Source organism: Erpetoichthys calabaricus, chromosome 6, assembly GCF_900747795.2.
Source record: "Erpetoichthys calabaricus chromosome 6, fErpCal1.3, whole genome shotgun sequence".
Classification (NCBI taxonomy): domain Eukaryota; kingdom Metazoa; phylum Chordata; class Cladistia; order Polypteriformes; family Polypteridae; genus Erpetoichthys; species Erpetoichthys calabaricus.
The window spans coordinates 53,601,056-53,617,918 of record NC_041399.2 but is presented as its reverse complement, the minus strand read 5'-3'; the positions used below and the strand labels follow the sequence as shown (position 1 = coordinate 53,617,918).

The window sequence follows — 16,863 nt, the reverse complement described above, 5'->3', positions numbered from 1 at the left end:
AGCTGCTGTCTTACTGCTGCCGGGCTGTGTCTTCTGCTTGTGCAGCGTGTCGATCATTTAAAAGCCTGTGCAGCAGCTGTCCTTTTTCTCACTGCCTTGTCTTGTGGGTCGTTAAAGTGTCTCAGGGAAAATCGCGTATCTTCTCCTTCAAAGATTTTTTTTTTTTTTTTTTTTTTAATAGAGGGAAATGTAAATTTTTTGTTCAAGAATAAATGTACATTGTTGTTCATGGAAAAACTAGACCTCCCCTGAAAATAAGCTCTAGTGCATCTTTTTGGAGGATAAATTAATATAAGACCCTGGCTTATTTTTGGGGAAACATGGTAGCAACTTAAGTTTGAAGATACTAATTGAAGAGCTCAGTTCCAAAATCGGCTAAGTACGAAAGATAAATTTTGGAGATAAATAGGAAAATCTGGGTCCGTAAGCAGATTTTGAAACTAAATCCCTAAAACTATAGTGCTACACTGTTGCAATTAGCAGGGTTTGAAGCTCAAACATTTTCAGCGCATGACCAACTGCATGAAAAGTCACAATCCCGTGTTCACTAAATTTTACCAAAAGGTGTAATTAGCAGATTTTAGAACTCCCATCTTTAATTTGAATTCTTTGTTCAAAATGGCCAGCAAGAAAAGTAATTTTTCTTCGGATTTGGATAATTTCCAGTGTATCCCCTGAATACGGTGTTACATCCATACAGTCAACACAGAGTAGCACTGTTGTGCTTTTTTTGGACTGCTGTTGTATGCTTCATTTTCCAAAGGGTGCTACCTTGGATCAAGGGTTTTAGCATGGCTTTACACACAGGTTTGGTTTTATTAAATGGTTGTGCTTGTTGTCTGGGGGAACTTTTTAGTATAAACATTTCTGAAGAAAGTGAGGTTCAGGGTGATTGTACAAGTAAAGAAAATGTCTTGTTGAAACTAAGCATGAAGTATTACTGGACCATTTGGCTGCTTGTGTTGTCTAAACAGGATTACCATGAGACCACAGAAGGCATAGCCTCTCTAAACTACAGTACAAATTTAAAAACTTGTTAGGCTGATCTGCGTGTCGATTTTTAAATATACCTGTCTCATGCAAATGACCTTCCAGGTAATTCTGCCTCTTAGCTTGCACTGTCTATTCAATGACATTTGAGGAATTAGATTTTCTAAAACCTTCCAAGAAATGTGGAGATTACAGAATTTCAGATAAGAACAGCTACTTTAATCTTTTTGATTTCTTTAAGAAAAGTGAAATTCAGACATTTAAGCTAGAATTCTGTTAGTGTTAAGATACAACAAACACTAGTTGCTTTTAAGCACATAAACCAAGAGTTTAATTGAAAATTGGACCTCAAACCTTGGGTTTAAATACTCCTACTTGTCAACTATATCTTCTGCTTTTACCTTGGGTTAGTTTTATCTATGCATTGTTCTCCCCATCCTTATCCAGTGTAGGATTGTAGGGAGCTGGTGCAAACATCTGGTAAAAGCTGTAAATCAGTAGGATACTAGTTCAGCATGGGTCACACTTTTGAATCATTTTTAGAGTTTCTGGTGCAATATCCATGTCTTTGGAATGGGTGAAGAAAACTGTAGTACTCAAGAAGAAAGCTTATGCAATTAAGGAATAGAATGGGCAAGTTGGAATTCATACTTAAGAACATGCAGCAGTTTATTTCAAATATTGTTCAGGTGTGCTTTTGTAACAATTATAGAACAGTAAGTAAAACTAAGATGAGTATGCTGTAAAAAATATAGCTACTGGATTTTTTTTTTTTTTTTTTGGATGAGCAAACTGAACTGTGCAGTAACAACATTCTGCTGTGTTTTAAAAGGTACCTTTTACACTCTTGGTGTTATTCTTCAGAAAAGTAATTTGCAGCTCCAGGTGCAAAGGTTTGTACATAATTCAAGATCTGATGATGGAGTTCAGACAAGTAGAGATCTCTTTGGTAAAGGGTGTCTTGGTCATATACTTCAAAAGGAAATAAAGCATTATGTGGTACAAGAAGAGCAGATGTACCTAAAATGAACAAAAATGTGAATTTTTTTTTTTTCTGTCATGCAAGATATGATCAAACAAAGGTTACATGATCTGTAACATTTTTCTAGTTGAAGGCAAACCACAGTATTCTAACATACTACTGCCATGAAGGTAATTTCAGTACTGAAAAATATATGGGATTTGTTTCAGAATTGGGGGCAGCATACTTTTCCAAGGCATTTTAGAGATATGTTTCTTAAATTTTAAAAGAGAGAGGAGGCAGCACTGAATGCAAAGTGCACACTTACACTGACCTACAATAAGTTATTCCTCCTATAGGGCATGATTAAACTAATTCAAGTAAAACAGTATCCTGGTCTGTTCATAAAAACACTGCAAGATTATGTATATTAAACCAATGTTTCATTACCACATTCATAAGTATCTTAATTGAAGTGTGGAGAAGCTACTTTGCCTCCATTTAGACTTGGAATGTATCAAGACTGGGATGGTATCTGATGGCAGTTATTCACATTGTTTTAGGCCCTTTGCAATCTTGGTCCATTTAGACTTGCTTACTTCCTCTTCGCGCTTAATGCCTTCAGAGTTGTGTCAAGGGCAGGAAGAGGACCATACACTCTGCGTCTTGTTTACTGTTTGTTTATCATGGAGTGCAAGCTCTGCATTGGCCCTCGCTTGTGTTTCACTTTAATCATCGCCATTATCCTGCAACTCTACATGCCTAAAAAGGAGCTAAGCAGGTAATTGGATTTTGATCCCTATTTATAGGCCATCAATATTTATGGTCCTAAGAATCTGTTGTAAACTGGAATTCTGTGTTTCCTCTTCACTCTTGTCAGCTTCCTTTACATAAATATACATCTACCATAATAATGTGTAGTTGTTGATACTAGATGTTTACATAAGAATAATTCATTTTCTGACTTTTGTAACACCTTTTCACTCCAGGATTTTTATTTTAGTCTGTTTTATTTTCATCCTTAACCTATGTAAAAATAAGAAGGAAACTTGTCTTCAAGTAAACCAATGCCTGAATCAGGATCACACACACACACCAATTAACCTAATGTTGCATTTTTAAAGTACAAATAAGTCAACCGGTGCTGAAACAAAATGGCAACAATATTGAGTTAACTTACCATATTTCAGAGACAAAGAACTTTCAAACAGGAGCACAGCAATCACAGCATCTTCTTCAAGAACTTTCTTCCTAAGGCAAAGCTTAGCATGGGCTTCAGCTATAGAAGTTCTGATATAAGATAAGTTTATTTAGATTATTTTGTATAACTGCTAGGAAGCTAGACTAAAGGCCACTTCTCTTACTTCAAATGCAAAACTGAAATTGACTTTTGGAGAAAAAATGCATGGACAGATTACATGCAGATGTTTTCTTTTTTCTTAAATACTCCATTTTAATGAAATCATCTAATGCAATTATATCTACTTTTTCTTAGTTTCACTTTGACTGGCATGGGATTGAGAGATGATGTTCAAATCCTCTGAGTCAGACGACATTCTAACAAGGAGTGCACACAGATACAGTGGTGTGAAAAACTATTTGCCCCCTTATTCTTATTATTCTTTTGCATGTTTGTCACACAAAATGTTTCTGATCATCAAACACATTTAACCATTACAACCATTATAACACAAGTAAACACAAAATGCAGTTTTTAAATGATGGTTTTTATTATTTAGGGAAAAAAAAAATCCAAACCTACATGGCCCTGTGTGAAAAAGTAATTGCCCCCTTGTTAAAAAATAACCTAACTGTGGTGTATCACACCTGAGTTCAATTTCCGTAGCCACCCCCAGGCCTGATTACTGCCACACCTGTTTCAATCAAGAAATCACTTAAATAGGAGCTGCCTGACACAGAGAAGTAGACCAAAAGCACCTCAAAAGCTAGACATCATGCCAAGATCCAAAGAAATTCAGGAACAAATGAGAACAGAAGTAATTGAGATCTATCAGTCTGGTAAAGGTTATAAAGCCATTTCTAAAGCTTTGGGACTCCAGCGAACCACAGTGAGAGCCATTATCCACAAATGGCAAAAACATGGAACAGTGGTGAACCTCCCCAGGAGTGGCTGGCCGACCAAAATTACCCCAAGAGCGCAGAGACGACTCATCCGAGAGGTCACAAAAGACCCCAGGACAACGTCTAAAGAACTGCAGGCCTCACTTGCCTCAATTAAGGTCAGTGTTCACGACTCCACCATAAGAAAGAGACTGGGCAAAAACGGCCTGCATGGCAGATTTCCAAGACGCAAACCACTGTTAAGCAAAAAGAACATTAAGGCTCGTCTCAATTTTGCTAAGAAACATCTCAATGATTGCCAAGACTTTTGGGAAAATACCTTGTGGACTGATGAGACAAAAGTTGAACTTTTTGGAAGGCAAATGTCCCGTTACATCTGGCGTAAAAGGAACACAGCATTTCAGAAAAAGAACATCATACCAACAGTAAAATGTGGTGGTGGTAGTGTGATGGTCTGGGGTTGTTTTGCTGCTTCAGGACCTGGAAGGCTTGCTGTGATAGATGGAACCATGAATTCTACTGTCTACCAAAAAATCCTGAAGGAGAATGTCCTGCCATCTGTTCGTCAACTCAAGCTGAAGCGATCTTGGGTGCTGCAACAGGACAATGACCCAAAACACACCAGCAAATCCACCTCTGAATGGCTGAAGAAAAACAAAATGAAGACTTTGGAGTGGCCTAGTCACCAATTGAGATGCTATGGCATGACCTTAAAAAGGTGGTTCATGCTAGAAAACCCTCAAATAAAGCTGAATTACAACAATTTTGCAAAGATGAGTGGGCCAAAATTCCTCCAGAGCGCTGTAATAGACTCATTGCAAGTTATCGCAAACGCTTGATTGCAGTTATTGCTGCTAAGGGTGGCCCAACCAGTTATTAGGTTCAGGGGGCAATTACTTTTTCACACAGGGCCATGTAGGTTTGGATTTTTTTTTCTCCCTAAATAATAAAAACCACCATTTACAAACTGCATTTTGTGTTTACTTGTGTTATATTTGACTAATGGTTAAATGTGTTTGATGATCAGAAACATTTTGTGTGACAAACATGCAAAAGAATAAGAAATCAGGAAGGGGGCAAATAGTTTTTCACACCACTGTATGTCAGTGCAAACTGTCTAACAGCAAGCATCAAAGTAAAAAATTCTGGTTTTTGTCATTTATAACTAATCTTATAAAAAATCATTAAGGCAAAGATCTAACCTGACGAGACACTGTGGGCCCGTAGTTAGTGGCTTAAAAAAAAGTGATAATAGTGAATATAATTGATGTAAGGTTTATGTCCGAATTTCTTTAACTTTGATCTTGCTCTTTGCTTTGTTTTTGGCAAGTGCAATTACGAAATAAAAAAAAACCATTTTTCTTTGATTTGTATGGATTAATCTGAATCTAAAGCACCTGAGAGATTGGTAAAGTTGTGGAAGACTTCTAAAAAGTAATTTCCTTTGGCAAAGTTACCACAGGGCAGAGATAATGACTAAGGAGCTTGGCGAGGAACAGAAGACTACTGGTACCATACTTTACATGGCAGTGTGGAAAAGGAATGAAAACGCATAGTGAGAGAAGCTATATACTGTATGTGATCAATGAAGTCAACTTGAAGCATACTGATCTAAGAATTATAAGATACAAGATTAGAGAGAAGAAAAAGGATTGATCAGTCACACAACAGACTTCACAGAACTATTCAAATGAAAAAGGAAAAGGAACAAAGCAACAAAGAGGTAAATGTTTAACCTCACAAGCAGAATTTGGATGTAATATTGTTCAGTTTTCCAGTGTGATCAAGTCATTGAAGCGCAATGTCTTCATTATGCTTGGTCCACATCTTAATTCTGCCAGTACCGTTGACCATGTTGTAACCTATTGCCATCCAGCACGAATGCCACTGATATATTGTATGTTCATAGTCCAATCAAGAGATGACAATGTCATAACACACTCTTTCTGCTTTAGAGATAAAGAGGAAGGACCAAACACTACAAATGGTCTATTGGTGGTACAAAGGCATTAAGTTTATCTGGAGATTCCACATTGGTAGTTCAGCTGCAGGAACTTATTAGACATCCATACATTGATGTCACATAAGTGGGCACAGAGTTTCATTATATTTGATCTATGATAGACACCAGGGTTTCATCTGCATACAATTTCAACACAAACTAATTCTGGCAAACCAAGAATCACAGTGGCATCATATAGACACTAAAAAGAAGCAGAGCAAGGACTAAACCTTGAGGCACAAATCATTAGACATGTTACAGAAATCTTAATTTTCTACCAATCACAGCAGAGCACATCCTGGTACAGTGTGTTCCAGTAACTTCACCATAATTATTTAAGTGCTGTATTAATAGTGTCATGATCAACAGTATCAGAGACTTAAATGATTTCAAGAAACAGCCCAAAGATACCTGGCATCAGCATTAGACAGCTTACCGTATATACTTGAGTATAAGCCAACCCAAATATAAGCCGAGGTACCTAAATTTTACCTACAAAAACTGGTAAAACTTACTGACTCGAGTATAAGCCTAGGGTGGGAAATGCAGCAGCTACTGGTAAGTTTCAGTAATCAAAATAAATACCAATAAAATTACTGTACATTAATTGAGGCATCAGTAGGTTAAATGTTTTTGAGTATTTTCAAAGAAAAACAGTAAACTAGCTCTGTAAGTGGAGAAGAGGGTCAACAAAAACAATATGGTACATCTCTCTCTTGCACACACGTGTGTGTGTGTGTCTGTCTCTTGCTCTCGTGTGTGTGTGTGTCTCTCTCTCTCTCGCACGCTGCACAGGGAGAGACTGAACACGTGCAGAAATCATCGGCGCGCACAAACCGAAAGGGAAACTGGCTTGTTCGCATACTGGGGGGCAGCGGGACCATTTTGGGTGCTGAAAAACTCGGCTTATATTTGAATGTATACGGTATTTACATTGCACACAGCAACTGTACAAGTGCCAGGATAACTAAAATTTAGAATAAAACTATCAAAATACTGTACATTTGATATAAATCTGTCAAAATAAGGGTTAAGGATTGGTCTCCTTACAACAAGGAGAGTTTTCTTTTCAACTTGCAGCAAAGAACTACTAGTAGCAGAAGGAAGGAAAAAAATGTGTGTGCAATGAATTAAGTAAAATAAGTGGATCAAGAAAATTGGTGGGCAAAAGACCGCAAGAGCCCTTTTATACTGCAGTGTAGCCCAACAAGAAATGTATTGTATATTGTGTTCAAGTTATCATTTTTCTTTTTATTTTACTGTATCTCTTCTCTTTCTTGTGACATATATTTTGGTTATTTAATTTAAACATGGAAAAACTGAATTTTCCTCTATAATATTTGAGACTATCTGTATGTGAAGCTACAATTAAAAGTAAATGAATTTTCAAAATATATATTTTACTAAACATACATTATTTATATGTTAACCAAAAATATTGCTAAACATCACACATATGCTATCATTCAAGGTTCTTACAAAAGCCTAACAGAAGCTGTAGATAATTTTGAGCCAGAGGTTGGGTCAGTCCGAACTCTTCGACTTGCTAGATAGTAACCATGGATTAATCTTTCTGCTTCACAACTTTGTTCAACTTGTAGACTCCTGCTATTGGCTAACAGCTGTAACATAAATAGCCAAAGAGGTTATTGCTTCACTTTTTCCACTAGATGGCATTGTTTTCTGTTACAACATTTATATTTGTGCTTGAAAGATTGTAAACCCTTTAGAATTTTCTATATTTCTGCATAAATATGACCTAAAACATCATCAGATTTTCACTCAAGTCCTAAAAGTAGATAAAGAGAAACCAGTTAAACAAATGAGACAAAAATATTATACTTGGTCATTTATTTATTGAGGAAAATGATCAAATATTACATATTTGTGAGTGGCAAAAGCATATGAACCTCTAGGATTAGCAGTTAGTTTGAAGGTGAAATTCGAGTCAGGTGTTTTCAATCAATGGGATGGCAATCAGGTGTGAGTGGGCACCCTGTGTTATTTAAAGAACAGGGATCTATCAAAGTCTGTTCTTCACAACACATGTTTGTGGAAGTGTATCATGGCACAAACAAAGGAGATTTCTGAGGACCTCAGAAAAAGAGTTGTTGATGCTCATCAGGCTGGAAAAGGTTACAAAACCATTTCTAAAGAATTTGGACTCCACCAATCCACAGTCAGACAGATTGTGTACAAATGGAGGAAATTCAAGACCATTGTTACCCTCCCCAGGAGAGGTCGACCAACAAAGATCACTCCAAGAGCAAGGCGTGTAATAGTCGGCGAGGTCACAAAGGACCTCAGGGTAACTTCTCAGCAACTGAAGGCCTTTCTCACATTGGCTAATGTTCATGTTCATGAGTCCACCATCAGGAGAACACTGAACAACAATGGTGTGCATGGCAGGGTTGCAAGGAGAAAGCCACTGCTCTCCAAAAAAAACATTGCTGCTCGTCCGCAGTTTGCTAAAGATCACGTGGACAAATCAGAAGGCTATTGGAAGAATGTTTTGTGGACGGAGGAGATCAAAATAGAACTTTTTGGTTTAAATGAAAAGCATTATGTTTGGAGAAAGGAAAACACTGCATTCCAGCATAAGAACCCTATCCCATCTGTGAAACATGGTGGTGGTAGTATCATGGTTTGGGCCTGTTTTGCTGCATCTGGGCCAGGACGGCTTGCCTTCATTGATGGAACAATGAATTCTGAATTATATCAGAGAATTCTAAAGTAAAATGTCAGGACATCTATCCATGAACTGAATCTCAAGAGAAGGTGGCTCATGTAGCAAGACAACGACCCTAAGCACACAAGTCGTTCTACCAAAGAATGGTTAAAGAAGAATAAAGTTAATGTTTTGGAATGGCCAAGTCAAAGTCCTGACCTTAAAATGTTGTGGAAATATTGTGGAAGGACCTGAAGCAAGCAGTTAATGTTAGGAAACCCACCAACATCCCAGAGTTGAAGCTGTTCTGTACGGAGGAATGGGCTAAAATTCCTCCAAGCTGGTGTGCAGGACTGATCAAGTTACCTGAAACGTTTAGTTGCAGTTATTGCTGCAAAGGGGGGTCGCACCAGATACTGAAAGCAAAGGTTCACATACCTTTGCCACTCACAAATATGTAATATTCGATCATTTTCCTTAATAAATAAATGACCAAGTATAATATTTTTGTCTCATTTGTTTAACTGGTTTCTCTTTATCTACTTTTAGGACTTGAATGAAAATCTGATGATGTTTTAGGTCATATTTATGAAGAAATATAGAAAATTCTAAAGGGTTCACAAACTTTCAAGACAACTGTAAGGTTTTGAGTTTTCTTGGAGAAGATGACTACAATATGACATTTCTCATACACCAGATTTTATGTTAAAATATACAGCAATTAATATGCCCCACTTCCTTGAACTAGATTAAGAACACTTGAGAAGGTAATCTAGTGAATATGACTTATGTTTCAAATTATAAAATTTTTGGCAATGACTTGTTAAAAGTAAACTCCTACAACATTACTTGATATTTTGATTAAATATTTGTTATAGTGGGACTATATAGCACAGTTTTCATTTTAATCTTTGAGATACATTTCCTGGCCAGTACTACATATTTAAGGGAAGGAAAATTACCTTATTGTAGATATATAAGTAAACATGCATGTTGTTTTAACAGTTTTAGTAACCAATGAGTAATTAATAATATCAACACTCTATTTTCTTACTGCTTTGTATTCGTGCATGGGAATCTGAATTGACTCTGGATACAAACGTTCTTCTGGGTCCATTGCTGCTTTCAAAGCATGTTGGACAACACACTGAACTCGAAAGTCACTGGCAGACTCCTGGCAGTGGATTAAGAGACCAAAGGATTCGATAACGTTGCATGGTATTGAGACAAAATCCTAAACAATTGAAAAAAGTGAACACGTTAGCTGTTTCAATGTAATCTGTGCATTGTCTGTACATGTCTTTTGTTAAAGCTCTATTGTGTTAACAGTTGAAAATGTAAATCTAAAATATGTAGTAAAGGAAATTTGATGTTTCTTTATTCTGACTACTGAAGTACAAGTATTTCATAATATTTTTTTTCAACAGTGAGCACTAAAACGAAATGTTTTACAAAGAAATTAACCTAATGGAAAACTGGAGGGTTTGCTAGAGGATAATGGGGCATCTTGTCTCAAATTCCAATTAGTCTTTCAGCTAGCAGTCGACTACAAGTAATATACCAGTGGTTTAAATATGGATAATGTTACCAAAGCAACAGATTTATAAAAACACACACATATTTGAATCAGCTTTTTCAGCTGCCTCCAGAACAAGGTAAGCATTTGGAGAACAAGCTAACTGCACTCAGACAATAATCAGGCTGCGATTCAAACTCTGGACCTCCTTCTAAGAAAATAGTTAACTTACCTCTCTCCCTTGGGTAAGACTGTTTGATTTTAATGGTTTCTTGCTGGAATATGTAACATCAGCTAATGCCCAAAAATTACATGTTAGTGGAAAAACTAACTGTTGGTCTACATCTCCATATTTCCTCCCAGAAATGTATACAGCAGTGGTCCTTGTTTCCAAAGCTGTAATGGTTTAAAAAAATGTCTCAAGCAATTTATGTAAATGATTACATGACATCATTTTTAATTATGTTTGCATCATTACCAGAACACAGCAGTTCAAGCTTATCTTTCTTGTATAAAGTAAGATCTCCAAGAAAACAAATCCCATCACTAGCTAGCAAGGCAGACCCGGCTTCTATGCTGGCTGTCCCAATTCCATGTTCATCCTTTGAGACTCTGGCAAAAATCTCCCCAGAGATCAAATGCTTAATTCCATAGGGTACAAAATCAAGACAATATTCTAGAAGCCTGAAAATAATTGTGAAGACAGTGTTAGTTTAAATTGAATAAAATTCATTAATCAAGGCATCTTACATTGTTCTGTTCAAATTCAAATTAAAATGTATTACTAGGGATTATTGCAACCACATAATTACTTTTTTTCCAAGTCCACATTTGGATGAGATGCATTCTTTATGGGGACAGATCTTTTATCCTTGTTTACACAGGCTTCATCATCCTTTTTTTTTTTACATTCCAGAGACATGTTACCAAAATGATTGGTAATTTTAAATGGTGTAAATATGCATGTCTGTGTTGTGTAATATATGCTGTATAGGCTTTGCTTTTACTGTCTTTAGGTAAGGTTTTAATTCCACAAATTTGTAACCCATATATGAAGAGATTGTATGTGAAACAGATGTATTATTTCAACATTATCTTTGAAAACTGTAATCCAGCTACTCATTTGATTCTCTTAATCCATTTTTATACTTATAAGATTATGCAGTCTTTTCTAGCAGCACTGGCTATAAGGCAGGAACTAACCCTTGATGGACCACTAGTTTATCATAGGCCACACTCATATACCCCTACACTCACTCATGCCAGACCAGTTATTTTGTCTATGGTTGCAGCTCTAAAAATAAGTATTTCATTGCCACTATGTTAAAACTTCTGATTGGCTAAGATTACATTCTAGACAATTGTACACAGAAACATATATGTTTCTGAGTGAGATAGTCAGAAAGAAGTATTGCACTCAAATATTGATATTCTTATTACTCAAGCATTAAATTATCATTACTTATTATTTGGCCAACACCATTATCTAAGACAACTTGCTTTAGAGCACAGGTAGGTGAGGTGACTTACTCATGATCACAAAGTTTCAGTAATCTGAACCTACAGCCTCAGGGTTTTAAGACCAAAGCCTTAACCACTACACCACACTGACCTGATGATGATTTGGAAAACTGTATAAAATCAAAGTTCTCAAAGCTCATTTTCTGAACCCAGTCATTCCAATATTGTGCCATGAGGAGCTGGAGCCTATCTCAGTTACATTAAGCACAAAGCAGTAACAGACCCTATGTGGGTGAGCTCAAGACAATCATAGAGCACACTTACACACCAATATTTGTTGTTATGGAATTTTTTTGCAGTTGCCAGTGAGGCTAACCTTCACTACTTAGAGATGCATGGAGAACACCTGAATAACCATACAAAAAGGCGACACTGACATAGGAAGAATGTACAAACACCTGACAAACGGTGCATTGTTCAGGATTTGAAGCCAGGAAAACTGTTTCTGTTATGAGGGCAGGCAGTTATGTAACAGTGCAAGATAGGATATGAATCATACAATTAAAGCTGTAGTCAATGCAGAAAAAATAAATACCTTCCCACTGTAATGGTGTCACAGGTTAAAGCAAGTACATCAAGGAATTTTAAGCATTCTTCCTTATTACTAATCAATACTGCACTGAGCAACAGGCAGAACTTCAGTGTAATGTACATGCCTGGAGGAACTATACATGATCCAAAACTATAAGCAAGAACTGCAGAAAACCTCCACGGAGAAGAGGCACAAACTGAATGTAGACACTTGAGATTATTACTGATTGAACTGAGACCTAAATTAAAAAAGAAAAAGAAACAGATATATAAAAAGTGTTTAAGTAGGGCACAATTACAATACTAATAAGCCCAAACATATGATCTTTAGTGCATGCATATCTTACATTTAGGAATCAGAGGCTGAACACTATTAGCTTCAATTCTTAATTTAACTTTTGGCAATTTATGTACATGAGCAGGCATTCCAATGATACTGTACATTTTTCCAAATTTCATTTGGTTGCAAAGTTCATCTGAAAAAAAAACAGTGATTAATGGTAATATCTCACCAGAGTACAAAGTTAGTAAATTATAGCAAAATCTAGGCTAATACTGTACAAGTTTGATAATGATAAAAACTCAAGGAAGAGTTGTATTACTTTTCTCTAAGTTCCATATATTGAATAATCTGTCTTCAATGAAAATAATTACTACTGATGTTTGCTGTTTTCTTTTTAAAGTGTCTTGGAGTTGGAAAACATCTTCAAATTTATAAAACATACTATACTTCTGATACCCCTCACTCCTGCAAAATGAACAAATAAAACTGGTACTGGGAGAAAGAATGGCAACATGGCATTCTTTAAACGCTACCTTGTTGTCCAGAAGTAAGCTTTTTTGTATTTTCCTAAATAAGGTGGGTGAGTTGTTTCTAACAAAAACACTTTACAAGCTAGTTATTCTCATCTTTCAAAACCAAACAGGTCCTAATCTATCCATCCATTTTCTAATCTGCTTATCTAGTTCAGGGTTATTTGAGGGGGTAGAGGGCTTCTAATAAGAATGCACTAACTGAACAGACAATATAGTATTGCTTTACACAAAATTACAGATCATATGATATGCAACTAAAAATAAAAAGCAAGTTTTTGTTCATAATAAAAGAATTCATAATCACTAAATGCCATTCAACAAAGTACTTTTCTTGATTATTACCTAAATTGTTTTACTCATTCTCTGTTTTGAACATATGGCTGTGTTCACATCCAAACTGACAAAGCAGAATTCCTCTACAGCAAGTTCATGCATGTCCTTTTGTAGTAAATCACAAAATAGCTGAAGCAGGTTATTTAATGAAACAACCAATTGTGTATCCGCATAAATAAATAATACAGAATAGACAAATAATTTAATTGGTTAAACAATAGACACCGTGTGGTGAAAAAGTATTTGCCCATCCTTCCCGATTTACTCTATTACTGTAAATTTAGATACTGAATGTTTTCAGTTGTTCAACAGAAATGTATTATTACATAAAGGATACCTGAGCAAACAACACTTTTTTACTTATTTCATGTATTGAATGAACAATGTTAACCAACAACAACTGCCCCCACATGAAAAGAAATTGTTACCTTATACTTAAAAACTGGGTTGCACTACATTTAGCTGCAATGATGGCAATTAAAACATTTTTGTAGTTATTTTATGTAACTGTAGGTCAGTTTTAACCATCAGTTGTAAAACTGCTTTAATTCAGTAACACTGGGAAACTTTTGAGTATGACCTACTCGGTTCAGGACCTGTAATTGCATCTCTGTTGGATTTTGGTCTCTACTTTTGTCTAGGCCCTTTGCTTCTTTTCCTCCATTCTGATGTAGATTTTAGTTTGTGTTTTGGATGACTGTCTTGCTGTTGGACTCAACTATGTGTTAGCTTCATACCAAGTAAGAAAGATTGGACATTCTCCTTAAGAACTGTATGGTTAACAAGCATAATACAGTACATATTTTCTTCATTTATAACAAGCCATCCAGTTCCTGATACAGCAAAGCATCCCCACATCATTACACTTCCAATACCAAGCATGACTATCAGCATGATGTTCTTGCTGCGTTTGTTTTATTCTGGAAATAAGGGAAACGTTCATCCATAGAACATTCTCCCAAAACATTTGGAGATCAACTAGATGCTTCCTGGCTAATAAAAGATGAGCAGCTATGTTATATTTGGTTAGCAGAGGTTTCTGATTTTAATATTCTCCGTACCATACCATTTTCTAAGCCTGCTTAATTCTGAGCAGGGTCGCAGGGGGCTTGAGCCTATCCCAGCAAGCATAAGGGACAAGACAAAAATAATCCCCCGAAGAGGGCACCAGTCCATCACAGAATGAACACACAAACACAAGGTCCAATTTAGTGTCTCCAATCCACATAACCTTCATATCTTTAGACTGTGGAAGGAAACCAACACAGATACAGGGAAACATACACACTTCACACAGGGAGGATCCAGGATGTAAACCCTGGCCTCTTTATTGTGAGACAGCAGTGCTACCACTGCACCACCCTAATATTGAAGCCTATATTTGCCCAGTGCTCATAAACTTTGATATTTGCCAAGTCCTTGGATTTATTTTCCTGAATTTCTCTTCCACTATTTGGAAGATTCACCACTGTTCTATATATTTTTGCTGCTGGAGAGTATGGCTGGCCTCTGTACTTTATTGAAGTCCCAGAGATATACAAATGGTTTTCCAGACTGACAGATGTCAATGCATTTTTTTAACTTTACAGAATTTGTCTCTGAATTTGTCATTATGTGCTTTCCACGTCTTTGTGCTGGTAACTTTTTTTGATGATAAGGGTCAAAATAAATTAAGTTTATATTGAGTAGGGCAGTCTGTAGTGAAACTTACTGAGTTCAATCAGCTGACTTTAATTATCCCTTTATACAAGTAGATTTAACTAGAAGAACAATTATTTCTTACACATTGCCAGTTGGCATTTGGTAACTTTGTAAAATTAGAGAAATGAAAAAAAAAGAGTTACATTTGTTCAATCAGATGCTCTTTATCTAATATTAGATTTTGGCTGAAGACTTACCAAAAATACACAGAAACTAGGAAATAAAAATAGGGCCAAATTCTTTATTTTACATTAGTGTAGATATATTACTATTCTTCAAGCACTGTCACTGCAACTTCAAGTTCAAATTCAAGACAAGACGTGACAGCTAATATTTTTTTTCAGAATGATAACTGGTGCTTTACTCACAATATTAGAGGGTCCAAACTTACCTCTTAAAAATACTGTAGTGGACTGAAACCTGAATGGTCTGGCAGACTGACATCGTAGTACATTTACAGCTTTAACATGGATAATTTCAACAAGCTGCTTGTCTAAAAAAAGAAATGTGTGATCACATTTTAAATCTTTTAAGAAGACAAAAAATTAATAGAACAGAAAGCATGCTTTGTAAAAGTTACTTCATACTTTCAAAGTCAGAGATTTTATTTGAAAGTAATGTAAAGGCAGATGCACTGATCATCTAAAAATAAGAAACTATAATATAGAAAAAATGCAAAAAAAGTGAAAACATTACATTGCATTTGTTAAAAATAAGTTTTATTATTATTAAAGGAGTATTTTTATCTTAGGCGGCACGATGGTGCTGTGGCAGCGCTGCTGCCTTGCAGTTAGGAGACCTGGGTTCGCTTCCCTGGTCCTCCCTGCGTGGAGTTTGCATGTTCTCCCTGTGTCTGTGTGGGTTTCCTCTGGGTGCTCCGGTTTCCTCCCACAGTCCAAAGACATGCAGGTTAGGTACATTGGTGATCCTAAATTGTCCCTGGTGTGTATGCCCTGCCTGGGGATTGTTTCCTGCCTTGTGCCCTGTGTTTGCTGGGATTGGCTCCAGCAGACCCCTGTGACCCTGTAGTTTGGATATAGCGGGTTGGATAATGGATGGATTTTTATCTTTTCTCTAAAAAAATGTTATTGTCTCAACTTGCTTGAAATTTTTCTTTTTCTTAATGTGTGCCATTAATATTTTTTAAAACAAAATGCCCACAAGAAGCTTATTTCTCATAAGTTAATTATTGAATTGTATTTCCTCACACTGCATTATGGCCTTATCATTATCCCTAAACCAAGTTTTATTATTGAACTTATCACTGAAAGAAAAAATTTTTTTTTGGTTAATCTTATACAAAGGAAATTTTGATTTGTTAGTTTAAATTGCTTAATACTGCTGTCTAAATAATAAAATTTACATAGTAACAAGATTTCTGCTATTTTTAAGGTTGCGGCTGCTATATTGAATTGCATGACCAGTGAAAGACTATAAAGAACTGTTGAGTGTTTTTTTACAAGTAACAACTCATTTTGCATATTGTTCTGTTTCCTCTCTGATTTTTTACTGTGTAGAGACAAATCTTCAAACTTCCCTAACAGAATCACATTAAGAAACTGTGTGTTATGCAATTGACAAGTAAGCCCGCGATTCGCTAGCGAATCGGAAATCCAAGAATGGCAATCAGTTTCTGTTCCGTCCGATATCTGGATGGATGACATATCATGGAGGGTGGGTGCGTCTGGGGAAATGTCATTTAATTACATAAGCATATCTGTAGTAGAGCGGTCTCGTTTTGT

General features: G+C 36.2%; 1 protein-coding gene across 1 annotated transcript in view; it reads right to left on the bottom strand.

Moving 5' to 3' along the window:
• Positions 1-1,583: 1,583 nt before the first annotated feature.
• The window catches only part of mcmdc2 (minichromosome maintenance domain containing 2), a 29,480-nt gene continuing 14,200 nt past the window's right edge, over positions 1,584-16,863 (bottom strand). The window contains exons 6-14 of the mRNA XM_051928745.1: positions 15,513-15,614; positions 12,619-12,747; positions 12,276-12,510; positions 10,698-10,903; positions 10,452-10,615; positions 9,758-9,937; positions 7,515-7,657; positions 3,132-3,241; positions 1,584-2,010 (exon numbers count right to left, since the gene is read on the bottom strand). Coding sequence (XP_051784705.1) covers positions 1,844-2,010; positions 3,132-3,241; positions 7,515-7,657; positions 9,758-9,937; positions 10,452-10,615; positions 10,698-10,903; positions 12,276-12,510; positions 12,619-12,747; positions 15,513-15,614 — 1,436 coding nt within the window. The 3' untranslated portion in view covers positions 1,584-1,843. The remainder of the gene's footprint in view (positions 2,011-3,131; positions 3,242-7,514; positions 7,658-9,757; positions 9,938-10,451; positions 10,616-10,697; positions 10,904-12,275; positions 12,511-12,618; positions 12,748-15,512; positions 15,615-16,863) is intronic.